Genomic DNA, 27802 nt, shown 5'->3' on the forward strand with positions numbered 1-27802 from the left:
AATGTCTTTGCTGAGATCTGTCCGGTCCCATCTTTATATGCATTCCACCAGCTGGCTAAATGTGGGTATTTTTAGAAGACAGATGTTTTTCTAGCTATCATTCTGTCGAGATTGATTATATATTGCTGTCTGATTATGGGTCTGGTTTATTGACAGGGTATTATTTTAAATGTCTTGTTGTTAGCTGATCTGAGCTCAAGAATGGAGGAAAAGTGGGCTATCATTAAAAATAAATAAATCCATGACCTGCTGCAGGAAATCACTTAAGGAAAAAGCACACCACATTCCATGCTCCATTACTGTTAGTGATCCACTTACTGAGAACCCCAAACCCACACACCAACTGCAGAAGGACATACCTAATTAGAGGGCTATGAATGGTTCTTACAGCAGGGGTGGGTAATCTCAGACCCTCCTGATGTTGCTGGATTCTAGCTCCCATCAGCCCCAGACAACATGGCCAGTGGTTGGGGAGTTGTAGTCCTTTAACACTTGGAAGAGCACCAGGTTAGAAAACCTCTAAAAAGTTTTAGACTCTTACTAGTTATCCTCTTCAATCAGAGCTGTTCTTTTTGTGTTTCAGTTGCACCCCTACAGTCACTCACCACAGACACCTGGTGGAGCTCATCTGCTGGCTTCTTTTGGGAAAAGCTAAACCCACCACCAGAAGGTTGGTGAAAACATAGGACAGAGCCTTTTTGGTGGCAGCACCCTGGTTGTGGATCTGCTTCCCTAGGGAGGTTAGACCTGCCCCCATCCCTGGTGAGTTTTGTTTTGGCACGGGGGTAAAAACATTTTTATTCTGGCTGGGTTTTGACATTATTTTAATGTTGGTTTTAAAAGTTTGGCTTAATTCTGTTAATGCTTTGAATTGTATTTTATTTTCTTCTAAAGCCACACAAAAGTGGTGTATAATATTTTAATTACTTTTAAAATAAAGTATAATTAGCATCCTGCAACAGGCAACTACACAATTTGTATGGTTACGCTTGTACAATTCAGAAAATTCAGTATTTTTAAAGAAAACAATTGCAATATTTCAGAAAGAAATGCATATGTACAAGAACCATGCAAAGATTAATACAGGTATGGTGGAGGTATAAAAGGGAAATAAAATGAAATCCATCTGTATCGGCCTAGAAATGCCCAAGACATACAATGCACATAAAATGTCCTTTTAAAAGTGGTTTTTATGCTGAATAAAGCCAGCATATTTCACATAGCTAAAATTTGTTTTTCTGAATAGTACAGTATTTATTGAACTTCTAACTCATATTGTACCTATACACTCGTGCTTAAAAGAAGGCATCCACCCATGTATGTTTGTAGCATCAGCTGGTGTCTGCCATGGCTTCGAGTAGAGTATTCAGCAATGACAGGAGACAGTTCATATATTCAGCTATGAGTCACCATATGAAAAAAAAAACCTGTGCAGTAAAATTTTAGCCTGTGTGTGAATCTGCCCCAAGCAAATATGGTCCACCAAGCAACAACAACAACAAAGTAACTAAGGGTCAGTTTATTCTTGAAGGTATTTTTGTTGGCTGTATGTTTAAGTGTGTGTGCTGGAGCTTGCTTGTCCCTCCTCCCCCTCAATCCTTTTTCCTTGTGTGTCATGCCTTTCTAGAGATTGTGAGCCCGAGGGCAAGCTCTGTCTTAGTACTGATTTTCGTAAGCAGCTCTGAGAACTTTTTTTTTGGCTGAATGGCAGGGTACAAATGCCATAAATAAAATAAACATGATCGTTGCAGATCTTGCTTAGCCAACACGAATCTAAGGACCTGCTTTCCGTTGTATGATTAATCTCATCACAGAGAAGCTGAGAAAAGTGATAACTCCAATTAAGGCTGGTGATCATTTGTCATCCCGTCACTTATCACTCACATTGAATGGGAGACTAACTTTGGGTTAATTTTTATATTTGGGGAAAAAAATGGTTTGTCATCTGTACACAAAATTGAATCATAATGGGGGCAGCCGCTGCTGCCCAAAAGAGATGCTGTTCAAAGTCATCCCCTGCTCACCTTGCTAAGCCATTCCCATCACCTTGTTTCCTCCAAAGCTTCTCCTACCTGCTCCACTCATGGAAGCATCACTTGCTAGCTATGCTAGCTAAATGCGATAGCTAAGTTCAGAAGCAGCATACAGTTATGTGCTCTCTGAAAACATCACAGACGCATTTGGCCAGCCACTACACGAGCCATCCTAGATGTGATGTGGGAGATCCCAATGGGTCAAAACTGGAATACAGGCACCACGGAAGGGCATGCCTATATCCACTCCCAGCAGCAGGAAAACAGTTTAGATTTAGGCATCTATTACAGGCATAGGAGCAAAGTTTAACCTGCCTCCCAAGCCCTGCGGCTCTTATCTCCTCTCCTCCCCACAGTTGCTTTATAAATCTCAAAAAGAGTCAATATTCGGGAAATCCCATATTCCATCTACTTTGACTCTTAAGAGGTCTGGCTTACATGCAGATGCGCTACTTACTGAAGACCACAAAAAGTACAAGGCAGAGGTGCAATTCTAGCCCCAAACATTAATTCTCCGGATCACCCACCACCACCACCATTTCCCACTGGCATACCCCCCCCCCCAAAAATCAATTCATTTACTCCCAAACTCACTTCTCCTGCCCCGCACAAGATGGGGAAACCCCTTTTTCTCTCACCTGACTTGTGCTTGCCCAGGCCTCCCTCAGTATAGCCTGATTTCTTGTTCCTCCCTCTGCTTCCCGTTCAAAGAGGCGGGGCTCAGATTTAAAATGTCCAATCAGCAGGCCCTCGACATCCCAGCCAGGCCAGCCTACCTCCAATAAATTGCATTCTCCATCCAAACATCGTGCAGGTGCCGGTCCTTCAGCTTTCACTGCAAAGCAGGTAGGCAGTGAGTTCTGCCACCCCTTTCCTGAACCTAAACAAACCTGAATCACCATCGTAGGAGGGGCAGCTGAAGCAATAACCCCAGCAATGAATAAATAAATGTAAAACAAAACTTTTGGGGGGGGGAAAGATGGGTAGAAGTAGGTGTCAGGGTGTTGTGGATCTTGTCAACAATGATGGCACAGGCACTATCCAATAGATTCCTGATGAAACTAGATGATACACCAGGTCTCACTAGTAATGGTGCTACCATCAGCTGGGCTGGAGGAAGATTCATTTGTAATCAGCCATGCCCAACTGATGTTTGAGTGCCAAGTTTCCGGCAACAGTAGCACAAACAAAAGGGAAGAGGTCTGTTTTGTGTCCCCTGAAACTAATGAGTTACAAATGTGCAGCCTTATCATTTTTTTAATCTTCTTTTTTTCTTTCAGTATGTATAGAAGACTAAATGATGCTCAAGTAGAATTGTGATCCAAGTAGCTGTGCACTCTCAGTACAAACAATAAGGGTGGGAGGGAACAGAGGAAAAGGAACTTGTCCCAAAATGACCAAGCTGCTTGATATCATAACCAGGCACATAATTCTGGCAGCTGGGTCCAAGCTGCCTTCTTTAACTTGTACTGATTCATCACAGGAAGCTGATAAAATGCAGGTGATCCCTCAATTTGAAAAGCTCCAGTGAAATGCTTAGTGCTAAGGTATATACAAAGCTCAAACTCATTAAGGAAACAGACTTCTGAAATTAACAGAACACCTTACACACAAATAGATCACAGTGCTTATAACAAATATTTGGCATGTAAAAGGACACCATGAAGATCTACACAGAAAATCAATCTAGGTGCTCATTTCAGTTAGAACCGAAAAGCTTTGCACTTACTTGTCTCAGTCACCAGTTAGATGCAGACTCACAAAAGAAAGGGAAACTCTAAACCATCATTTTATTAAACAAACAAACAAACAAACAAACAGATGCTATTTCCAGAGAAATATTCTGAGCAAGAAGACAGAAAGTCTCTGAACCCCCACATTGCAGCAAAGTCCAGGGCTGCCCACAACTCACTTACCCTTTTTAAAAATTATTATTAAAGATTTTCTTGATTTACAAAGATATACCGGTATGCAATGTCTCTCGTAATCACTTACCATTTTCAGCATATCTGCGGCTGGAGGGGAAACCTTAGCACGATACTGATTGTGCAGGTCCACAAGTAACTTCTTGTCCTCATCTGTAAAAGAGCAGCCGAGCTCCATCGCTGTGAGCAACAGGAGGAGGAGGAGGAGGAGGAAGAGGGGGGGAATTTGCAGGCCTGAGCTCAGCATTGTGGCACTGTCTTGTTTTAACAGCCCACGGGTCTGGCAGACAGCTTTAAATCCCTTCCCAGAATAAGGAACACCCAAAGCCCAAGATCGCTAGGAGGAAATTTATCTTTTTATTAGAATGCCTTTCGGAGCCATGGAGGGGACACACCCATCTCACAGAGTATCATTGATGGAAGAAGAATAATGGTCCTTAAGGGACGGTCAGATGAGCCATGCCCATTCGATGAAATCAATTGTGTGCATGAAAATGAGGCATCAACCGTTCCTCCAGTAAGAGGAACTCTGGCTTGCGGGGTCATGGTAACCTGATGTAACCTGATGCTGAAGCATACCAGTAACCCTAAGCATGATCCAGCCCATTTGTGCACATAACCCACCCCTCCACGCACTTTCCAAATATTTTACATGTCAACCAAACTCAAAAACTACCCTCAAGGTTATCTTCACTCATTAGCAAAATTGTGCCAGATGCAGTGACTGCATGCGATGGTGCTGCCATAATAATAATAATAATAATAATAATAATAATAATAATAATAATATCAGGACCAAAGCCATTATCAGACTTGGATCAACCCTGTGGTCCTTCCAGACCATTGTCTATCTACACGGCTCAGGGTGGGGGAAATGGGCAAGGATAAGCTATATGTCTGAGCAGCAATGAGCCCCTTGTGTGTTGTAGCGCAATGCAGATTGCAAATAATGCAGAGTACTGCCTTCATATTCAACAGAGGGAAAGACTTTTGGCAGTTTTGCACCGACAGCAATGATAAAGGACAGCAACAGCAAAATAGATGGTGAAGGCATATGGTGTTTTAATACTCTGGTGGTATCATCATCTGGAAGTTGAACCAGATATGGCAAGATCTGCATGTCCACAAGAGGTTAGGAGAACTCGACATGAGGATTCATTACCCAAGAGGCCGTTACTCTACATGGAAGATCAGGCTTGGGTGGAAAGACATGCCATCTACAGAGCTGAACGTGCAGATTTTGGAAAATATCTAGCGAGAGAGAAGCAGCCTGTATAGCTTCATGGTGCTTCCCAATGGTGTTTTCCAATTGATGCATATAAATTGTGAAGTTGTTACTTCTGGATCCGGTGCCACATGTATTTCCGGAAGATAAAACTTGGTGTGAAATAGTTTTACTTCTGTGAAAAGTGGTAATTGCTTACTGTAGCAAAATTAAGCTGTTTTCCCCATGAAAACCTAACTGCAATTTTGAATGCTCCGTAGAATGTGGCTGCATGCCGGAGACACTGGTTAGATATGCCTGGGGTATCACATGAAATGAGGGAACAGTTGTGCACCACCACCACCATCAATAATAATAAAATCCTTTTTAAAAATGGCTTTCTAGGCTATGCTCCTCGCTACACTTTCAAAAGGGATAGCAGTGCTAACCTCTTCCCTCAGAACTGCACCGAGGTTGTGACTCCTCCTCCATCTCTCTCTCTTCTTTTCTTTTCTTTTCTTTTGAGTTCTTTGAAGGCTGTGTGCTGCTCCCCACTCTCTCATAAAGGAATGCACATCTGTACTAATCATTTTTGTAAACTTGCAAACATGGGAAATAGGACAAGGTTATTCCTCTGCAGCAAGGCTTCTTCTCCTTTTTTATGCAACTTAACATTGTTTTAGAGCAAGTATAGTGCTATAGTGCTGGTTTTGCCCAGTACAGTAGTGATGTATGGAAGTGAGAGCTGGACCATAAAGAAAGCTAATCGCTGAAGAATTGATGCTTTTGAATTATGGTGCTGGAGGAGACTCTTGAGAGTCCCATGGACTGCAAGAAGATCAAACCTATCCATTCTTAAGGAAATCAGCCCTGAGTGCTCCCTGGAAGGACAGATCGTGAAGCTGAGGCTCCAATACTTTGGCCACCTCATGAGAAGAGAAGAATCCTTGGAAAAGACCCTGATGTTGGGAAAGATGGAGGGCACTAGGAGAAGGGGACGACAGAGGACGAGATGGCTGGACAGTGCTCTCAAAGCCACCAACATGAGTCTGGCCAAACTGCAGGAGGCAGTGGAAGACAGGAGTGCCTGGCGTGCTCTGGTCCATGGGGTCACGAAGAGTCGGACACGACTAAACAACAACATAGTGCTAAGATCTGGGTGATTGATTGATTGATTTGATTGATTTAATCAGTATTTCATGGTTAAACAACCATCTGGAAAGACCCTAATCATGGATGGAGAGAGAGAGAGAGAGAGAGAGAGAGAGAGAGATGATAGATGAAAGAAAGAAAGAAAGAAAGAAAGAAAGAAAGAAAGAAAGAAAGAAAGAAAGAAAGAAAGAAAGAAAGACAGACAGACAGACAGACAGACAAATAGACAGATAGACAGATAGACAGATAGATAGAGATTGATTTGTGGCTTTATACCAGGCATTCCCAAACTCGGCCCTCCAGCTGTTTTGGGACTACTATTCCCATCATCCCTGACCACTGGTCCTGTTAGCTAGGGATGATGGGAGTTGTAGCCCAAAGTTGTAGTCTGGAGGGACGAGTTTGGGGGTGCCTGCTTTATACCATGAAGGTTTCAAGGTGACCTAAAAATTATATACAATAAAAAGTGATGTACAGCAAAGAAAAATGTTGGAAGTAGCCCCAGGGTGTTGATTATAACCACCCCAGCAAATCATATCCAAAACCCTCCAACTATTCGTTCACATCAGTTCCATCCCAGTAAAGGGATAATCCACCAAACAATACATGGATTGCCTTTTACAGGCTATCTGTTGTAATGCTATATGAAGACGACCTGGCCATTCCTATCCTTCTGCAGGTCACTGCATTGTATATAAAATCCTAATTTGACTCCTATAAGTGAATTAGAAATAGGTAAGCTCAGTCCCTGTCTATAGCTGAGAAATACACCTGTCTTTTTATAACGATTGATGGAATATGGAGGGTAGCTCCAGTAATCTTGTCCAGTAAAGGCACCTTCTTCACATTAATATAAAGCCATTTGAAGCTGAAATACAAGAGCTAATAGAGGAGATTGAGAGCTTATCGGAGGTACAGTTAAAGGGAAGCAGACTGTGCACAGGCATGGCTGGTCAAGATAAGCTCCGTTTTATATAATATTTAATAAGAAAGTTCATTAACTAAGGGACTGGAAACACTTTAGTTTCAATGCAGTCTATGTAGTAAGATTGTTTTAATTATTTATTTTTAACACATTGCAAGTATTATGGGAAGCCTAAATGCCCATGGTATATAATCTGCAGCTTTTGCAGGTAATTAAAAAAATAGTGGTTTCTCTCCACTGAATGAACCATAACCTCATGGAAGAGGCAGGTTGCTTACCTGCATCTAATTCTTTGAGTGGTCACCTGTGCTGCCCCATATATAGTTTAATGGGTGTTTTTCAAAAAACAAAGGTAGTAACTTTGGAGGTAAATTTCTCTTTGACTGGCACAACCATTTTGCCTGTGGGAGGAACATAAACTCACATTTGCAATATTAAGAAATCCACCAAACACACACAACTTAATAGATTGGCAAATCAACTCTATGAAAGTGGGCAGCCCTCATCCTGCATCTCATGCTTTCACACTTATCTGACACAAAAGTCTTCAATGTGAGCTTCTTGGACATGCTCCTAGTGGTCTCAAACCCAAGAGGGAAGTCTTCCACACAACCCACTTGCTACATGAGTACTATAGACTGCAATTGACATGAAAGACATTTGAGTAAGTACCAAAAACAAGTGGAAGCAAGAGGGCTCATTGTGTAGCCAACGAGAGCTGTCACAGCAACTGAAACCGATTGAAGAGACAATAGCAAGGGCAAACGGGGTGAAACTGAACTTGTTGTCATAGTGGTCCTGGCCAAAGAATTAACTGCAGAGATGGCCTGCTCCCACAGAGTTGCTCAAGAGTCTAATATGACATGCATTCTTTGTCGATTTCTGACAGTGGGCGGCAAGAGCCTATAACATGGGCAAGAGTCTATAAGACGTTTCTCACCCAGGCAAACCAGCTGTGGCCAGAGGAAGCTTGCTCCCACAGCCATGACATTCTTTTTTAAAAAAAAATGCCTGATGCGCTATATGTGGAACTGCACAGAGACCACTTAGAAAGACTTAAGTTTTATCTGTGCTTCAAGGTCAGCTACCATGGCCAAACATGAGTGCAGTTCAGGCTCGAGTTTCCTAGAAAAACAGCCAAGTGCTTCCTCCACAGATCTTGCATCAGCTTTTGATTTCATTGACTATGGTATCTTTCTGGATCATCTACGGAATAGGGGGGCAGTGTTTTAACAGTATCTCCCAACTGCATAAAAGTGTCCGCTTATTTCACACTTTAAAAAAAAAAGCTCTTGTGTTTTTATCTTTTAATTACCTTACATGCAAATCACCTTGAAACAGCAGTTTAGAAAGCAATTCATAAATTGTAATCATCATCCTCACTTTACCAACATGTATACACACATGGCTTCTGCTCTGTCGTGCTCCAGACCAATTTCACTATAATGAGTACAGGGATTAAAACTCAGAACATCAGGAATTTTAACAGAGTACTTTAACAACCAGTCAGTTGGCACCTGTCTGTCTCGGGAGGCAATGGAAGAGTGCGTGTTCAAGGGTGAAGTCAAACCGATGGAGAGTTACAGTGCCAATATAGTGCTACTAACAAATTGCACCAAGTTTATTGGCCAATATAACCTAGAAGGAAATATTCGGTGTGAAAACAGCTCAGGAAACATTTTGAAAACTCATTAGCAGCAGAAAAGAAACCGGAGAACCAAAAACAGCCGCTTAAATTCTTGCTTGCAGCACTTCATCAGGACACTGCAATGTGAGTGAATGCGCCAAAGGGGATAAACAAGCAGGTGAGCAAGCATTCCAGTAGCGATGGAGAGAAAAGAGAGGAATGCAGAAAAGCAACTGAGGTGACTTCAATCAGAGCAGAAGTGAGAGTCTGAAAAGCCCAGTTTGAAATTTATTAATTATTATGATGATTAAATTTCTATACTGCCTTTCATCTGAGGCTCACAGGGTGGGTTACAATATAAAAACACGAATCTACCTAACATAGTAAGAAACTAAAACAATACCCATACAAACACAGTTTAAAGGCCATAGGTTGCTTAATTAGCCAAAGGTCTGGGGAAAGAGCAATGCTTTTGCCTGGCACCTAAAGATATGTAATGAAGGCACCGGGCATGCCTGCCAGGGGGTGGCATTCCACAAATGGGGAGCCACTGCAGAAAAGGCCCATTCTCACATTGCCACCGTCTGGCCTCCTCGCTGAGGAGGCACACGAAGAAGGGCCTCAGGTGATGATCGCAGGGTCTGGGTCGGTTCATATGTGGAGAGGCAGTCCTTGAGGCATTGCGGTCCCAAGTTGTTTAAGGCTTTATGGGTCATATAGACTTTGAATTGGCCCCATAAACTAACTGGCAGCCAGTGCAGTCAGGCCAGAACTGGCATTACGTGCTCAAACCATCTTGCTTCCAGACTGCCATTCTCCCCTCTATTTCATCCCATGACCTTGGAATCCAGTTGCCCGGCAGCACCTGCACCTGACCCATTTCTCTTGAGGCTGCAGAGTCCCAAATGATCATTTGTTGGATTTGTATCCCACCTTCTTCCATAGAACAGTCATAGAGCAGATCACAGCAAACATAGTACATCAACTCAGCACAATATTACATCTGACTGTGGTTTAATTGAAACATTTCTATGCATCTGGATAATATTAACACTGCCTATGCTATTGTGCTGAACAGTAATGAAAAGTGGTTTGGGAAGGTTGGGTTGGGTCCCCCCCCCATTTCAGGGTCCTATCCAGAACTGTTTGTTTTGGAACTGATATTTGTTACACCAAATTCTAGAAGACAGATCGACTTCCCACCCACAGACTGACGAACTTGTCTTCTACGGAGCCTGCTAGACAAATATTAGGTAAGCGCATGAAAATGTGGCTCTCATTATTATTATTAAGTGCTTTAGCATAGAAATGTATGGTCCAACCATAACAAGCCCGGTTGTAAGTGGGGGGAAACAAATGTGGCTACGTAACAGCTGCATGTGCTTCGCATTTTGACACATTGTAGACTAGGAGCCAAGATGACAGGCATGCAGTGAGGCCCTTTATTTCTGCACATAAAATGTTAGGAACATATGAACTGTCCTACTGGCTCAGTGCTGGGATGCAGCTATTGTATCCCCTCAAAGGACAACCAAAGCCAGATGTTTCAGATGAATGCCAGGAACCCACAGTGGGCAGATGTGGGCTAATCCAGATGCACGGTGGCTTCATTCAATAGCTTAATATTGCATCAAGGCAAAAAATAATAACGATGCTCTAAACATTGTTTTGATTGCCGTCTAAATAACACATCACTCTTTTTATCTTTCTACACTACGTATTCCAATATATTGCTCCGTGTACAAGTTGTGTGCAACAATCTGTGAAAGATGCTTGAGTCTCACTGGAGCTTCAGAATTGCAAGGATAACCTGCACATGATGGGAGTGGCCTTGAAAACATAAACACAGTTCAACATACCTTGATCACTGGAGAACCATAAAAAGTCAGACATTTGTCCATTTCTCTCTCCTCTCCACCCCACCCCACCCCCTTCATGCAAAATGGGTCATTCAAAGCGTGGCCCAAACAAGGTAGTTAAAAGCATTTCCAAGCAAATATGGAAGAGATGACATGGAGTGCACACATGGTCAATACACAGTGCCCCAGTTACTACAATAAGCAAGAGGACTCCCTAGCAATTGGGTGGGAGCTTTTTTCGGAGGTGGGGAAGCAGTATATTAAAAAGTGGTATGAGCTTTCAGTGTACATAGAAATTTGCAGCACCCATAGCCCTATGCACAGTCAAAACGTGGGACGGGGAAAGTTTACCTAATGCCGGAGATCAGCATTGTAGCCCTGAGGAAACCAAACACGGCATAAGGAGAGAATGTTGGGCGGTGGGGGTTCTGCTGCTCCTTCTCTGTTGGGTCCACAGGAGAGGGTGCTTCCAGGAGGAGCATGTGCAATATGTCTAAGCTCCTTTTACTAACAAGCAAATGTATTTCCAAGTTTGATCTCTAAAACAGAGACAGATTCAGGCTGCAGTAAAGTTCCAGCATGCTGCTCACATAGCCTGTAATAATGGAACGTCTGATTCAACTTAGTGATGACCATAATTACGGTAATACCTTCATTGTGCTCAAGCTTAGAATGCTGCAGAAGCATATCTTTGTTGGTGGGTTAGGAGCTTGAGTTGGTGCATCATGAGGCAATATGCGTCTTGAATTCTGTGGACCAACAAGAACGCCCTAGATTTTGTGTCTTTTGTGCAAACGGTCTGTGAGCACCTAGAAAGAAACGCTGTGATCACTAAAAGTCAGCATGGGTTTCTGAAAAATAAGTCATGTCAGACTAATCTGATCTCATTTTTTTGACAGAATTACAAGCCTGGTAGATGAAGGGAACGCTGTGGATGTAGCCTATCTTGATTTCAGCAAGGCGTTTGACAAGGTGACCCATGATATTATTGTAAAGAAGCTGGTAAAATGTGGGCTAGACAATGCTGCCATTCAGTGGATTTGTAACTGGCTGACTGACCGAACCAAAGGGTGCTCATCAATGTCTCCTCCTCATCCTGGAGAGTAGTGACTAGTGGGGTGCCACAGGGTTCTGTCTTGGGCCCAGTCTTATTCAACATCTTTATCAATGACTTGGAAGATGGGCTTGAGGCAAGGGCGTACCCACCACGGGGCAAGTTAGGGCAGCTGCCCTACTCTAGAAGCCAGCTGCCGCCCCCCCACAAGGGCGTACCCACCGCGGGGCAAGTGGGGGCCGCAGGCTGCCCCTCCCTAGAAGCAGGGCTGGTGGGCAGAGGCGGAGCACAGCCCGGCGGAGCGCGAGTTCGCCATTCCCGTCGCGCCACGCCGCACCCTCCCTCCAGCTCCCCGGCGCGCCCTCAGGCAAGGCCAAGCATGGCGGGGAACCAGGGAGCGCGGTGCGGCGCGGTGGGCGGGAACGCCGAACTCGCGCTCCGCTGGGCTGGGCTCTGCCTCCGCCCACCAGCGCTGCTTCTAGGGAGGGGCACAGCCCGGCGGAGCGCAAGTTCGCCGTTCCCGCCCGCCGCGCTGCGCCCTCCCTCCAGCTCCCCGTCGCGCCCTCAGGCAAGGCCAAGCGCGGCGGGGAACCAGAGAGCGCGGCGCGGCGGGCGGGAACGCCAAACTCGCGCTCCGCTGGGCTGGGCTGGGCTCTGTCTCCGCCCACCAGCCCTGCTTCTAGGGAGGGGCACAGCCCAGCGGAGCGCGAGTTCGCCGTTCCCGCCCGTCGCGCCACGCTCTCCCTCCAGCTCCCCGTCACGCCCTCAGGCAAAGCCATGCACGGCGGGGAACCAGGGAGCGCGGCAGGGGGGCCTTCCTGCCCTGGCGAACTCCTGCGCCCACCTTTGGCCAGGGTCTTTTCGATTGGGCCATCGCGAGGCAGCGGGAGGAGCTTGGCTCCGTCATCTGCCCGCATGCAAAACCGTGCAGGGGTTGGCAGTTGCTGAGAACAGGGTTGCAAGGAGAGAGGGGCGTCTGCGCAGTTCCAGATCTCTCTTTCTCTCTCTCTCTCAATCTCCCAGCTGGAGGGAGGTCGCGCCACGGTGCGCTCTGTCGGGCTGTGCTCCGCCTCTGCCCATCAGCCCGTTGCCTCTGACTGCACTTTCCCCGCCCACTTTGTGGCCCCTCCCCGTCCGTGCCTTGGCCCCTCCCCTTGCCCCCCCTAGTTTTGATCCTGGGTACGCCCATGGCTTGAGGGCATCCTGAGCAAGTTTGCAGACGACACCAAATTGGGAAGGGTGGCTAATACCCCAGAGGACAGGATCATGCTTCAAAATGACCTTAACAGATTAGTCAACTGGGCCAAAGCAAACAAGATGAATTTTAACAAGAAGAAATGTAAAGTACTACACTTGGGCAAAAAAAATATGAATGGCACAAATACAGGATGGGAGACACCTGGCTTGAGAGCAGTACATGTGAAAAGGATCTAGGAGTCTTGGTAGACCACAAACTTGACATGAGTCAACAGTGTGATGCAGCAGCTAAAAAAGCCAATGCAATTCTGGGCTGCATCAATAGGAGTATAGCATCTATATCAAGGGAAGTAATAGTACCACTGTATTCTGCTCTGGTCAGACCTCACCTGGAGTACTGTGTCCAGTTCTGGGCACCACAGTTCAAGAAGGATACTGACAAGCTGGAACGTGTCCAGAAGAGGGCAACCAAAATGGTCAAAGGCCTGGAAACTATGCCTTATGAGGAACGGCTTAGGGAGCTGGGTATGTTTAGCCTGGAGAAGAGAAGGTTAAGGGGTGATATGATAGCCATGTTCGATATATAAAAGGATGTCATATAGAGGAGGGAGAAAGGTTGTTTTCTGCTGCTCCAGAGAAGCGGACACGGAGCAATGGATTCAAACTACAAGAAAGAAGATTCCACCTGAACATTAGGAAGAACTCCCTGGCAGTAAGAGCTGTTCGGCAGTGGAATTTGCTACCAAGGAGTGTGGTGGAGTCTCCTTCTTTGGAGGTCTTTAAGCAGAGGCTTGACAGGCATATGTCAAGAATGCTTTGATGGTGTTTCCTGCTTGGCAGGGGGTTGGACTGGATGGCCCTTGTGGTCTCTTCCAACTCTATGATTCTATGATTGTCTTGCAGCACAATTCAATGTCATGTTTTATGTCTATAAAACATCTAAATAGTTGGGGTTCTATCCTCTTAGTTTTCATTTCCTACACAAGCATCTCTCCTATTGCATGCCATGACAACTAAAATTCCATTACATCCACCGGGGGAACTGGGTGGCTCTGCTACCCCTGCAGGCCACTGTGACAAGTGGGTCAAAATGCCCACCTATCTATCCTCTGACCATGACATCAAGTGGCCTAAGAGATCTGGACTGGTTGCCGATTTGTAACTGGCCAAGTTCAAGGTGTTCCTTTAGTATAGAAAGCCCTCAACAGGTTGGGATCAGTTTACTTGCGGGATTGCCTTACTCACTCAACCACTTCAATTTGTGGAAACGGCACTGTTACTGCTGCCACGCTATACTCATTCCACAGTTGTAAGAAATCAATCTGTTAGTGTGGCACGATCTTTTTTTTCTTCTTCTTCTTTGCTGTTTAAAAACATTTTAAAGATTATTAAAATTAACTGTTTTTACTGATAACCTGAATATTTCCCATAAACTGCTTAGAGAGGATTTATTACAATCAAGTTTGTTAAATAAATAAAAAATGCAGGGGGAAGGGGAACTTCAAAGGAAACAAATCCAGATTGCGCCCCTGAGTCTTTCTTTTATTCCTTTGTAGGCGCAGCTTGGGTTCAAGCCACGTCTGCAAAAGGCAATCCCTGCCACAGGGATGGGCTCCACCTGGGAGGTCCCAAATGGAGTCGATCCCAACAGAGCTTGCACCTGGTTCCCAATTATAAAGGCACTGAATGCAACCCCCACTTGAAGAAGAACTCTTGGGAGTGCTAAGCGGAAATGATGAGGACTCCTGGTGGGCCTATCTTGGCCAGCGGTACTTCATGCCTGACATAAACAAGTGTGCCTCACTCTTCCAGAAAACCAACCGAAATAACACAACTAGTCCTTTCCTGCATCTAAAACTTTAAATCAGCTATTCTTTAACAGCAACAATTTCCAGATGGTTGCTAGAGGCCATTCTTGATCTGAAGAACTCCCAAAGGGAGACTCCATTATAAAACCACTGAATTGTGACTTATCAAGAAGATCAGTTCTAACACCCATGGCCTGACGGTAGCAGGTCTTATCCCACAATGGCAGGATGTCTGTATCACTACCAGAAATCTAATAATTTTATATCCATTTGCACTGTAGCATAATTGCAATGCTCTGCTTATTTATTTATTTTTCGCATTTCATTTCCATCGGATCACTCTGTTTACAGCTGACCATTCCCCTTCCACCTTCAAATCATGTGTACATGTGTACAAGGATAACATTTCATGCATCTGGTGAAGTGAACTCAAGTCCTTGGAACCTTATATGACTTTTTTTTAAAAAAATGTGTTACTCTTAAAGGCAGGTGGCTAACCTTTGGCATTCCAGATGCTGTTCAACTACAAATTCCATTATCCCTGTCCAATGGCAATGCTGTTGGGGCTGATGGAAATTAAGAGTCTCAGCAACATAGGGTGGTTTAGCCACCCCTGCATTAAGATGTCGCAGGACTTTATTGTTTCCCCTTAACAGTGGGGACTGATGCCACTTTCTAATTTTTGCCATAAACACATTTTGCAACAATTTAGACACCATTTGTCAGTCATCCTAACAAAGGATCAAAAGAAAACACATCAAATGCAAGTCAAATACTTGTTCTTTGAAGGACACCACCTTCTACCCCAGGATCAACCTGAGATAAATATCATTTTAACATTTCCAACATTTGAAAGCATTTGGGTTGTTGTTGTTTTTTAAATCCATTTACCTTCACTGAGGTCACATACCATTGATATATTATTTTCCTCCTCTCTATGGATATTCCCTCAGATCTGAAACTGAAATGGAAGAAATTCCTTCCATCATTTCTCATGCTCTGTTTAATTTTCAAAATGGTACAAAAGCAAGTCATACAAAAGTAGCACACAAATAGGAAATCAAAATCTAACAACTAAATAATATCAGAATGGCACTTATCCCTGTGACTTCAATCTGTCTCTTCCCAGGGGGGCCCTGCTTTTGAAACCACCTTTTCCCCTTGTGTTCCACTCTAATACAGTATTCAAATGTGTCTGTCTTCACTATATCACCTGCACTTCTCCCCCTTTCTTCTTTTTGACCCCAAACTTTAGCAACAAAACCCCCAAGTTCTACAGAGCCAAACGCTACAATCAAAATTAGGCAAGCTAATGTAACTTGGCCTTGTTTTCCAGATTTATGTTTCCTTGGAAAATAAATTGCATATTTATTTATTGGCAGAAATGCTGTCTTTTCAGAACTGCATGGAAGGGTATACTTGAGATTCCTAAAAAACATATTCCCACACACAGATTTCATTAATCTATGAAGGAGGACAAAGAAAACAGTGGCTTTTAGTGACACTTTGTATTTAATAAACAAAAAGAGCCATATGGGGGAAAGTGCATCAACAGCTGTATTTAATTGCAAAAAGTAGAAATTGACCCCACCCACAAACATACAAATCTGACATATTTACATTATTTACAGGCATTTCCCAAGTATTTACAAATGGTTGCAATATATTAATCTATAATTGTTCATAAAATTGCATATTTACATTCTTTTATTAGAAACAAGAGTTCCATAATTTGGTGTATGCGCTTGTCCAAAACTGTATGTGTACATACAGTTACTTTCCCTATTACCCCTGAGCCATTATAATGTATAACAGTGAGCCATTGTACCCATATTCCCTGAACAGACAAAAAACATTAATAAAAAATAAAAGTCATTTGTTCAAGTCTCAAATACAACAGGAAAGCCCAGCATTTCCCACATTCAATGAAAGAGCAAATTACATAGTTTCCTTTTTAAAAGCCATCATTTTCAGGCTTCCTCGAACTATACATTTCCCTACATAAGATAAACAAAGAAAAAGAGCCCAATACTCTGAGATGCTAATGCCTTCCATTCACTGGTTACAAAGCAGCTGAATTTCTTGACACTTGTGATTTGGTCTTTGTGGGCCCAGGGAGCCCAGAGACGCCAGTGTAGCTAATGAATCCTAAGGATGCTCATCATCTGGCAGAACAGTGGTTCAAGGAAGGCCTGATCCTGCAAGCCCAATTCATAACGAGTCTTAATTAAATGGGCTTGCCCCTTCCCTTTCAAATCTAAAACTATCCAGATACCTTAAACACACACACACAGTATCTTCTCCCATTCTGCATCAGGAAGGGTTCTGCTCTGTCTATCATTGTTGAAAAAGACTAAGAATGCTCCAAACTCTCCTTTGCTTCAGAAAAATTGCACAGGGCTTTTAGAAATTACTGTAAGTCTGAAGGTTGCTGAGAGGGGTGTGTGGGGAGGGAATCATGCCAATTTAAACAATAGATGTCCATGGAAATAGGTGTTCCTAGGCAACTGGGAAAGCCTTTATTTGAATGCCTTATGTCCAATAAGCTTCTCTCCTCCCCATTCACTTCTTCCTGCCATTACTTGGATGAAGGTATTGAGGGGATGCTCATCAAATCTGCAGATGACACCACCCTAGGATGGGTAGCCACTGAAGACAGAACTGGGATTCAACATCACCTTAACAGATTGGGGAATGGGGCCCAAACTGACAAAATGATTTTCAATGGGGACACATGTAAGCCAGGACACTTAGGCAGGACAAGAACCAGCTGCACAAATATGAGATGAGGGACATTTGGATTGCCAGTAGTACATGTGAAAAGGATATAGGGATCTTCGTAGACCACAAGCTTAACGTGAGTCAACAGTGTGATGCAGCAGCAAAGAAGCTAATGCTATTCTAGGCTGCATCAATAGAAGCAGAGCGTCCCGATCAAGGGAAGTAATAGCCCCGCTCTATTCTGCTTTGGTCAGACCACACCTGGAGAACTGTGTCCAGTTCTGAGCACAACCTAAGGAGGATACTGGCATTCTGGAATGTGTGCATGGGGGCAAGATGATCAAGGGTCTGGAAACCAAGCCTTATGCGGAATGGTTGAGAGAGTTGGGCATGTAGAGGAGGGGCATGTTGGACATAAGAGACTGAGAGGAGATTTGATAGCCACCTTCCAATTTCTGAAGGGTTGTCACATGGGAGATAGAACAAGCTTGTTTCCTCCTGCTCCAGAGGGTAGGACCCGAACCAATGACTTCAGGTTACAGGAAAAGAGATTCTGACTAAACAGCAGGAAGAACTTTCTGACAGCAAGAGCTGTTCAACAGTGGAGCAGACTCCCACGAGAGGTGGTGAACACTCCTTCCTTGGAGGTTTTTAAGCAGAGGTTGGATGGCCACCTGCCATGTATTATCTAGTTGAGACTGCTGCATTGCAGAGGGTTGGACTTGATGACCCTTGGGGTCCCTTCCAGCCTTGCAAGTCTATGATTCTATGTCACGTCACTTCAGTTTACCAAGGCGATCTGATTTGCTCATAAGGAAAAATCTTTATTACTAAGAAACTGGCAAATGGTCTTCATATCTTGGCTTGTCAACATTAACAACTAAACCTGCCAACCCATGGCGCCATGACGAGCCCCTCCTTTGGATTTTAGTCACAGGATTTAGGAATGTGCTGTAATTTCAGACAGTCACTGATCTCTGTAAATACTGCAGCACAGCAGATGAGACAGTTTGCTTCTTCAGAAGATTAAAAGAGCAAAGCAGGCCAAGGTACATGGCTAAGATCACAGAAGGAACCAAAAACATTTTCTTCAGGAAAGAATTAATGGCGTGCAACAGAAGCAATATATAGGATTCAAGGGGTGTGAAAAATAGTGAGAGCCAATATTTGCATTTATTCCTTGCTGAGCTTCTCTTTTTAAAAAGTGTGTCACCAGAACATTTCATCACAAATAGCAACGGCGTTTGGAATTTGTCCAACTTCCAAGGGTTCTCAGCACATGCTTCTTGCAGACTTTTGGAAACTATTCCATTCCAATGACTTTGAGAGTTTTGCTTTGTTGGGGCTGACTTGTCTCCAGAATAGGTTTCTTACGCTTAATATTTGCATCATTAGATAATTAGTCACAGGCGCTAAGTTCTAGTTCGCAATGAACTTGATCTAGGCAAAGTTTCTTTTCTATATTCTCCAACCATAAATGCAAAAAGGTGCCGACACAACTTCTCTGGCCATTGCCGAAAAGGATGGTAACAGGTGCTTAAAAACACTTCAGAATGGTAGCTTGCACTCCAAAAATCAGACAAGAGAAACTCTGATCTAATTGAAGGCTCTTAATCAGTTGAAAATCAGAGAACTTGGAGCTCTGATTCTTGTTGGGCAATTACTTGTTTTAATTCCTTGCAGCTTGTGAACGAGAAGGAGAAAATGTACTGGAAGTTTGAAAACAAATGATGTAAACTCCAGAGGGAATGAGGCTTGGACATGTGCATAGCACCTCCTAGACAAAGATCTGGAAACCTATGCAAAGACCAAGAGCACGTGGAAAGCCAGTCCGTATGCAGGACAAATTCATTATCTTCGGCCAAGAGACTATTTCCTGACTGGCATTTGAGGTTGGGAAAGAGAAAGCATTTTTATGGGAACACTTGTGCAGCACATGTATAAACTGGCCTTTAAAACTATTCCTCTCTAGAGACCCCGAGTTGACTGAAAGACTGATTCTTCCCCACCCCCTATTAAGCCAACTATTAAGCAGCTAGTATCACTAACACAATTCCCTAAAATCCAGGCATTTCACTATCAAAGCTTTGTTCATGTGTTGACCAATCGCTGTATCTTCCATCATGTAAATTTCTACTTTGGATTTGTTGCTATTTGCATTACTTGCAAGGGGGGGGGGAAGGATGCCAACACACCACAGTTCATGGCATACTGTACTCTGTGTAAATCTACAATAACCCTTGGTTAAAAGCTGGTACATAAGAATTCCGATACCTGCTAGCTTCAGTGTGTAAATCCCAGCAGCAGAGGGGCCAGGAGAGTAAAAACGATGATGTCACGGAACTTCTATTAACTTATGTGGAATGTGGTCCTTTTCAACTTATCTGAACATGTTGTCCTGTAAATGTTCAATTAAATCGCTCTGCTTTTTCGTTAGAATTAAACAAAGTACATTTTTCCTACTGAACTTGCTATTATCACAAATCTGCTTAAAATGATAAAGTAAAGGGACCCCTGACCATTAGGTCCAGTCGTGACCGACTCTGGGGTTGCAGCGCTCATCTCATGTTATTGGCCAAGGGAGCCGACGTACAGCTTCCAGGTCATGTGGCCAGCATGACAAAGCCGCTTCTGGCGAACCAGAGCAGCACACGGAAACACCATTTACCTTCCCGCTATTTACCTACTTGCACTTTGACGTGATTTCGAACTGCTAGGTTGGCAGGAGCTGGGACTGAACAACGGGAGCTTAAAATGCTTAAAATGATACTTGGGCTCTAATGTAGAGTTGTTGTTTTTCTTTATGGACTTCAAGTAGGTTAATAAAAAGTGTGATAATTTCCTCTATGCAGAAAAGGAAGGTGGGGGAAAGGTTCACCATCTGGTTAAGGGAAACGCTAAAGAATGAGGCAGATTAAATGCCAATCCTCCAAAAACCCAAGTCTCTATAGTGCTGCCTCTTATTTATATACTGTACTGATCTTTTAAACACACATGTATCCAAGTTCACTGTCATATGCATCTCCCACTTAAGACTGCAAATCAGTTTATGCATGTTTCCAAAATAGAATATATACTGGAAAAAGGTGGGGAAGATGCAATCTGCATATCTGCAGAGAATCAAGTAGAATAGGACCCAGTTAGGGACCCTTAATTGCTATTATCATAAAATTAATATACCCCACCTTATCTTCTAGAAAAGATAGATTGCTTGAATCTCTTCCTTTAAAATGACCTATATTTACAAATGAACTTTTTTTTTTACTTTTCATGTGGAAAGTTGCATTGTTAACTTGATTGAAACAAAATAATCCCCAATAGCACATAAAACATGCTAAATTGTATGCCCCAGCCTTCATTACTGGGATCCAACTTCAACCTCACACATCTGCAAATTGTCTTAACGCAGCAGGAACCTAAAAGATTCACTCCTGGGAAGCACTACTACAAATGTAGACAGCACATGCTTGAAACTGATCCTCTCTAAAGGCACAGATGAGCCCATGAGCAGCAAGGGGAAACGCACAAAGCTTGGAAGGAGCTCAAGAATAATCAACATGTATTCAAAAACATGGATTAAGACATGAGAAAACACTAACAAAACATAGGGGGAAAGAAGAGGGCAAGCGTATTCACGGCACAAGCCTTAAGAATCTGTTTGTTCCAATCTTGCCCGTAAAAGCATCCATCCATCAGCATCTTTGAAACAAGAGCTGGACAGTGTTCAAGCAAAATATGCACAAAAAGTTTTAATTTCCTAGGCAGTGATTAAATGAAACCAAGGTAGTCCAACCTAGACAGCTCAAAAAGACCTAGTTTTCAGAAGAGTAGTGCTTGGCATGTTCTGAAATGTTTAAAGAAGAAGAAGAAGAAGAAGAAGAAGAAGAAGAAGAAGAAGAAGAAGAAGAAGAAGAAGAAGAAGAAGAAGAAGAAGAAGAAGAAGAAGAAGAAGAAGAAACCCTCTAGCAAATTTGGCTGCTTGATGCAACTATTAGTCATTTTGAAAAAAATCTTGGATCTGGCATTAAACGGACCCAGGCCAAGAAAGCAGCAAGAATGCGTATCTCAACACTAGGGAAGAGGTGGAAAAAGAAACATGTAGAGTGCATTGCACACTTGTAGAGTGTGTCAAAAGAGCAATTCCACCCTCACCCCACACCAGAACACATCTGCTTTCAAAGAGAAATCTACACACAAAGAAAGGGGAGGCACCTCCAACTCCTACCAAGACGTTTGAAGGACAGGCCAAAGTTATCTTGAAGGTCAAGAGAAGATGCCCTTCTAAAGTGTATTCCTTCCTTCACTGCAGTCACACACAACGGGGTAAAGATACATCCTTGGAAATGGTGGCTAACCATCCTTAAATCTTTCGTATTCCATTTCCTTTGCCTTGGATCCCGAGTGCTCTTATTCCGCAGAAGGCCCACCTCTCGACAGTTTTTAACTGGCAGATCCATCACAAACAACAGTAGGTTCTGATCCCCTGGAGTTAAAGCCCGTTATCCAATAATCCACATTTGCAAAGCCTTTAGGGAGAAAAATGAGAAAACATTGGAAAAGTGATCTGCATTACTATTCTTTTTAAAGACAATGCTATTGACAGTCTTCTCTATGAACTGAGCTTACCTTTCAAAACGTACCTATATGTTAGGATTGCATCCAATGCTGTGTGTGTGGAGTTCTGCTCACAGAAAAGGATGTCCCTTCCCCTCCGCTTCCCACGTACCTCCAAAATCTGCTCCTGAGGGTTCCCCAACCTTCAGAGGAACCTTTAGAGGGTTCCTCTGAAGCAGATTTGGAGGATGCAGAAGGGATGGCAGGGAAGAAGAGTGGGAACTTCCATGGCACAAATGCAATGGCAGTGTTGGGTGCAGCCCTTAGACTTGAAGGCTCCACTCCATAGAAATTAAATTAGAAACAGAATTTCCCTTTAAAAAATCCTCTCTGACTGTTCCTTAGGCCTAACAGTGAAGAAAGGCATTCTATATATTTCTCCTGCCCCGCACTATTGATAACAGAGCATCTTAAGGATTAAACACATTTACTACCCTGTTTCCCCTATTTTAAGACGTAGTCATAAAATAAGCCACAGCAGGATTTTTAAGCATTGGTATGTCAAGTCATACAGGTCAGTTCTTCTCTTTTTTCAGAACCCTAAAGTTTTACAGAGACTCCCACAGTACCGTAAAAACCAATGAATGTATTGTGCTACATGCTTTCATAGCCAAAAATCTACTTCACTAGATGCACCCAGTGAAGATGGATCCTGTCCTATGAATTTCCATGACACAATATGGATTGTATCCAAAGTAGTGCTAAGTAATTTGTTCTGTTAGCATAAGGATTTACACTTGTGCAACAGAATTTCTCCCTTTCCTCCCCTGGTGCTTCCTAAGTCTGTTTCCCCAACCCTCTGCAACACATTTGGAGAGGGTTCTGTGCATGTGCAGAAGACAGGGGAATATTCTGTAGTGCTAAAGGGATGAGTGCAAGGGATTCCACCCCACATTTCTAAATCTTTAAGGTGCCATGAAACTCCTTCATTTTTACTACAGCAGATCACCATAATTATTATACTAGCACACCTCTTTACACCTGAGCCCTTCTCTGTTCCTTTCCCACTTCTACACTCTCTTCTTTGAAATGTAGCAAACGTTAAGTCTAGTGTTCTATATCAAGATGGGTTTGCTTAGTGGCGTAGCGACGTTTTGCAATATATCATGCCCTTTACCCTAAACAGTTATTTGGCTTTTAACTGCTACAAAGCGCTGATCGCAAGCTTCCCACAATGGCGAGGCATCCTTCCAGGTTGGGAAAAGCCAATTCAGAATACCACATTGTGTATTCAGAGTTCATATTTTCCCCCCAATAGACAGGGTGTGGAATACATTTTCTCCTCTGCTGCATAATAAAGATTAGAACATTTAGCAGGGCATAATCATGAGCCACAAGCCGCTGCTTGCCTTTTTCCAGGGTATAAGGTACAATGGGATGCAATGAAAAGTTCCCAGAATGCAACATTTGCTGCTGTGTCACATCATCTGTATTTGTATTTACCAATATCCCCGGCTTCCAGCTCCACTATCACTGTTTTGCAATGTTCTCTGCACAACGGAGAAGGGATAACATTCAAGGTAAGCTGACCACTTCCAACCACAAAGGTGCTCTGCAGTCTGTATGTCTGAAAAATATGAAGATGAAGAAGCTTCAAATTATCCCATGCCCTTTCAGAGCTTTATCGGAAAGCAAGAGAATGAAGGAACACTTCCCTGCAGAATTAACCCAGGTGACACAAAGATGCAGAAGTATCATTCTGGAAGACATCCATGCAAGAAATTTGTAACATAACTAAGCAAGTGCTAGAAATTACCCCAGAATTGGTTTTACTAAATATCTTTCAAGATAACAACGCTCACGCAAATCATAAAGAACTTATAATCCATCTGTTGTCAGCAACCAGAAGCATCATAGCCAGGCACTGGAGGGACTTATCGGGAGTGGGCTTGGACCAATGGTACCAAGTTGTATGGGAAACAGCCCTGCTAGAAAAACTGACCAGTAAGCTGAAACTGACACGGGGACAAACAGAAGAAGACACCTTCACCCCAGTATGGTTCCCCTTCATCACTTATACAACCCAACAGGACAATGACAAACACTTACCGTCAGCATACAAATCAATATGGCTAACTTGATCAAAACACCCTCCCTCCCCACTCACGCAAGAAATTAAGGATCATCACAGCCAACTATAAACAAACAACCACATTCTAAGACACATCCTGACCTCTCTCACCAACAAAGAAGCACGAACAAACAACAGAGAACCTGCACAAACGACGCTGACGCCGAACCCCTACACATATCAAGAAAAACAGAAACATCGGCAATCCACCACACCCAACTCCCCATCCCACCTACCTCTTTCCCCCCCTTTCCCCCCTTCCTCATAATGTCTCAACAAGTTAAAAATTGATGTGTAAAAATGATGCATGAAAAAAAAAAAACCGAGACATTGCACTACCTTTGTAATCTAAGAAAATCTTTAATAAAAATAATTATAAAAAAAAAAACAAAGATGCAGAAGAGCTGACTACCACAGAGCTGTTTCCCATAACTACCATCTGAAGCACTTTGCCTTTTAAAATGGACTAGGTGCTCTGTGCTACAGCCGCAACCTACATGTGCATTTATACACTTGGGGAGAAATGTGGACAAGTAGTGATCACCACCACCATTTATCTGAGACAGCCAAGCATAACACATTGGGACAACCGCAGAAAATGTGCATGCATTCCCCACAAAGAAAGGGATCCTTGCCATTGTCTGGGTGAAGATTTTCTGTTGATGTTTAGATGCCTGTTTTGTTTTGTTTTGTGGTTCTTGGTGTGCATTTTATTGTGATGTAAAGTACTTTGAACTTTTGGAGAAGCAGCACAAAAATATTTCAAGAAGCATTAAAATGCTCACCTTATCCTGGAGGCCTGAGTTGTGGATGAGAAAGCAGCTTTTTAGAGAAATAGTCTTTGGAAGCAGCAGCGAAGAGAAGATGGGAAAAATCTCCTGCAGAATCCGAGTTTTATCCAGAGGATTTTGCCTATGGGGCATTTTAGAGAACCAGACTGTACTTAGCATCTTACATTGCTGCCAAGTCCCTTCAGAAGATATCCACCTCTGTCATCCTGAGTCACTATTATTGCCTCCATTTTGCAAAAGTGACCACAAAGGGGGGGGGCATAAGAATGTGATTTTCCCAGAGCTTGAACTAGAGACTGGGACTCCTTGGGATGAGTTCAGATCACCTATCCCCTCCCAAGAAAACAATATGCTCAGGGAACAAAGAGGCTGATGCAACAACAATATATATTGTTTAATATATATATATTTAAATGTCAAGTTCATTTAATAAAATGCTGATGAAGGGAAATAAAGGAAGGCGTCACCTAGTCAAACATTAACTAAAACCACATGGGAAAGAGTTTGGGAATCCTAGCCTATTCACCATTCCAAGAAAAGGGAGGGCAGGGATGCATTTTAGAAATCCCAGTGTGGGGATCTGTCATGATTCACAGCTTGATATTCTGCACCCAAACTGTCTAGCACAAGTTCATAAAGTAAGAACAGCACTGAATGATATCAACACCGTGTCCCACAATTATGAAGTGCCCAAATGTGACTCAAAGCCTAAAAGCTTTAGGTCCTGAATCTATGCACACATTCGCTTCTTTTTAGGATTGTAGCCTTAAGTTGTTACTGCATGCGAGTTTCTTTGGCAATCTCATGAGCAGCAGCCTCTGAAGTGAGCAGCTTAAACAAAGTGACTTAGGTGATGTTGTTGCCTTTGAGAATTTATCTCCAAGCAACTGAAGATCCCTTTATTCTCTCTCACACACATACTCAACACGGGAGCAATTCAGTATGGGGCTGTTAGATGACATTTTAAACAGGAATTGGCAAAACCAGCACCCAGCATTCTTTGGAATAAAATACTATACTCAAAATTGTTGGGGTAGGGAGAGATTTCTGCAGAAATTCTGGGGGTTGAGCAAATTCCAGCCAAATATGGGCTTCCCTGAATCCATTAGTTACCCCAGGCTGTAGTTGGCCTTTTTAAAGGCCAGTGAGTAGTGGCAAGTATTGGTGGCATCACTTGTATGCACTGTAGAGGCTTCTGCAAAGTCTGTAACCTGCACAATGTGAATTGGACCTCTGCAGTCCCTGCATTTGGAGGAAGGTTACAGGCCTCTAAGAGGCAGAATTTGACCTTTACATTCTGGTGCACCAGTGCTCTGTGAAGAAATAGTAAGGTCTTTACTGATGAGGGACCTTCTAGAAACTGGGGAAACCAAAATGGTTTTGTTGAGTTTCACATCCCAACTCCATTGTATTTTTCTGTGTATTTCACCTCAGCAACCAAACTTTCCGTCAAACCATGTTTGGAAAGAAATCTGCTGGTATTTTTAAATGCTTAAGGAGTCCTACCACAAAAGGCCCTCTCAGAATCCCAAGGCACATGTGCCAAAATGCCACATTATAAACTTGCTTGCCAGCCTGGTGTAGTGGTTAGAGTGTCTGACTAGGACCTGTGAGACCAGGGTTCAAATCCCCACTCAGTCAGGAAGTTCACTGGGTGACTTTGGCCAGTCACTCACTTTCAGCCTAACCTACCTCACAGGGTTGTTGTGATAAAACAGCAAGAAGAACTACATACACTACCTTAAGCTCCTTGGAGGAAATGTGGGATATACCGTTAAGTGTAATAAATATAAAGAAGGAAATAAAATTGAGCGGGCCAATTTTCCATTTGGGTCAAGATGACACATTACATATTAGAATAAGACAGCTACAAAAACAGCAAATCCATATCATCCTTTCTTGTGTTCTTCATTCGCCACCCAGCCTTTTGGAAGACACATCACAGAAAGTTCACTTGGGTCAAGTTCAAGAAAGGGTGTGTGTGTGTGTGTGCAACTTCAGCGAATAGCTCAAACTCACCAGAAAATGTGAACTCCTTGCCCTGAATGACTGCTCCATCTCTCAGCTGATTCCTCCAATATGATGAAATCTGTCAATCCAGGGTACAGAGACTGAAAATGCTTCATTTCAGCATAAGACCGATACTGTCCTGTCTTGTAAGAAAGAGAGGAGATGGAATGGTATTTTTATGAGTTATGTCTTCTCATACAACCAAGGAGTACGCCACATTTTGACAGGCATCCCACACTGTGCAGTTACCTTGATGAAGAGAGGCTGAGTTTGCAGTAGTTTTTCTGATAGCTGCCCTAGGTCAGCAGCAGCCACAAGGTTCTTCACGGAGCAGGAGCAGTTGGCAGTCTGAGACACATTCTGTCTACAATCCAAGCCCCACCAGTCTTGACACTCTTTGAAGCAAAAGGATATATAGGTGGTTTGTGAGCTCCAAGATTGCACTTAAGCAAACAGCAACAGATTCCAAACATTACACTTGTCATTGCTATCTCTGCCGTGGACCATCATGAGATAATTCATTGAAAAGGAGACTTTAAACTTGATATAGCCAACACCTGTCACCCCATTTGAGAGCAAACAAGTGGTACCTCTCACAGTTCTGTCTCAGAATGAGCCCCACACCCCCAGATGGCAATACACACTGTGTTGCTTTTGGATCTCTGTAACCTCCAACAACATTAGGTACACCTTTAAGAGGGATACATTCTTGCTATTCAATGTAGTAAGTGGTTCTTCCTAATAAAGAACTAGCATGGCTTCCACAACTATCCCTTGATTGTTATCCAACAGTGTCAGTAAGCATATTGAT

General features: G+C 43.2%; 2 protein-coding genes and 1 long non-coding RNA gene across 5 annotated transcripts in view; 1 reads left to right on the forward strand and 2 right to left on the reverse strand.

The window, feature by feature from the left end:
- Positions 1-16151, reverse strand: part of PI16 (peptidase inhibitor 16) — a 32664-nt gene extending 16513 nt beyond the window's left edge. Inside the window, exons 1-2 of one of the 2 annotated variants that reach the window (XM_088674151.1) lie at positions 15695-16151; positions 4029-11534 (exon numbers count right to left, since the gene is read on the reverse strand). In XM_088674151.1, coding sequence (XP_088530277.1) covers positions 4029-4205 — 177 coding nt within the window. In that variant the 5' untranslated portion in view covers positions 4206-11534; positions 15695-16151. Of the gene's footprint in view, positions 1-4028; positions 12024-15694 lie in introns of those variants that run through there. The other variant, XM_035123173.3, reaches the window with a different exon arrangement.
- Positions 11623-17590, forward strand: LOC148685071 (uncharacterized). Its single transcript, XR_015951073.1, has 2 exons — positions 11623-11697; positions 14533-17590. It is a non-coding gene; the product is annotated as an uncharacterized LOC148685071 (long non-coding RNA).
- C7H6orf89 (chromosome 7 C6orf89 homolog) overlaps positions 16278-27802 on the reverse strand; it is a 35354-nt gene continuing 23829 nt past the window's right edge. For both annotated transcript variants that reach the window (XM_035122978.3, XM_088674152.1), the window contains exons 4-8: positions 27241-27386; positions 27001-27134; positions 24976-25102; positions 23563-23686; positions 16278-22031 (exon numbers count right to left, since the gene is read on the reverse strand). In XM_035122978.3, coding sequence (XP_034978869.1) covers positions 21946-22031; positions 23563-23686; positions 24976-25102; positions 27001-27134; positions 27241-27386 — 617 coding nt within the window. In that variant the 3' untranslated portion in view covers positions 16278-21945. The remainder of the gene's footprint in view (positions 22032-23562; positions 23687-24975; positions 25103-27000; positions 27135-27240; positions 27387-27802) is intronic.

The sequence above is a fragment of the Zootoca vivipara genome, chromosome 7, assembly GCF_965207765.1.
Source record: "Zootoca vivipara chromosome 7, rZooViv2.hap1.1, whole genome shotgun sequence".
NCBI classification, from domain to species: domain Eukaryota; kingdom Metazoa; phylum Chordata; class Lepidosauria; order Squamata; family Lacertidae; genus Zootoca; species Zootoca vivipara.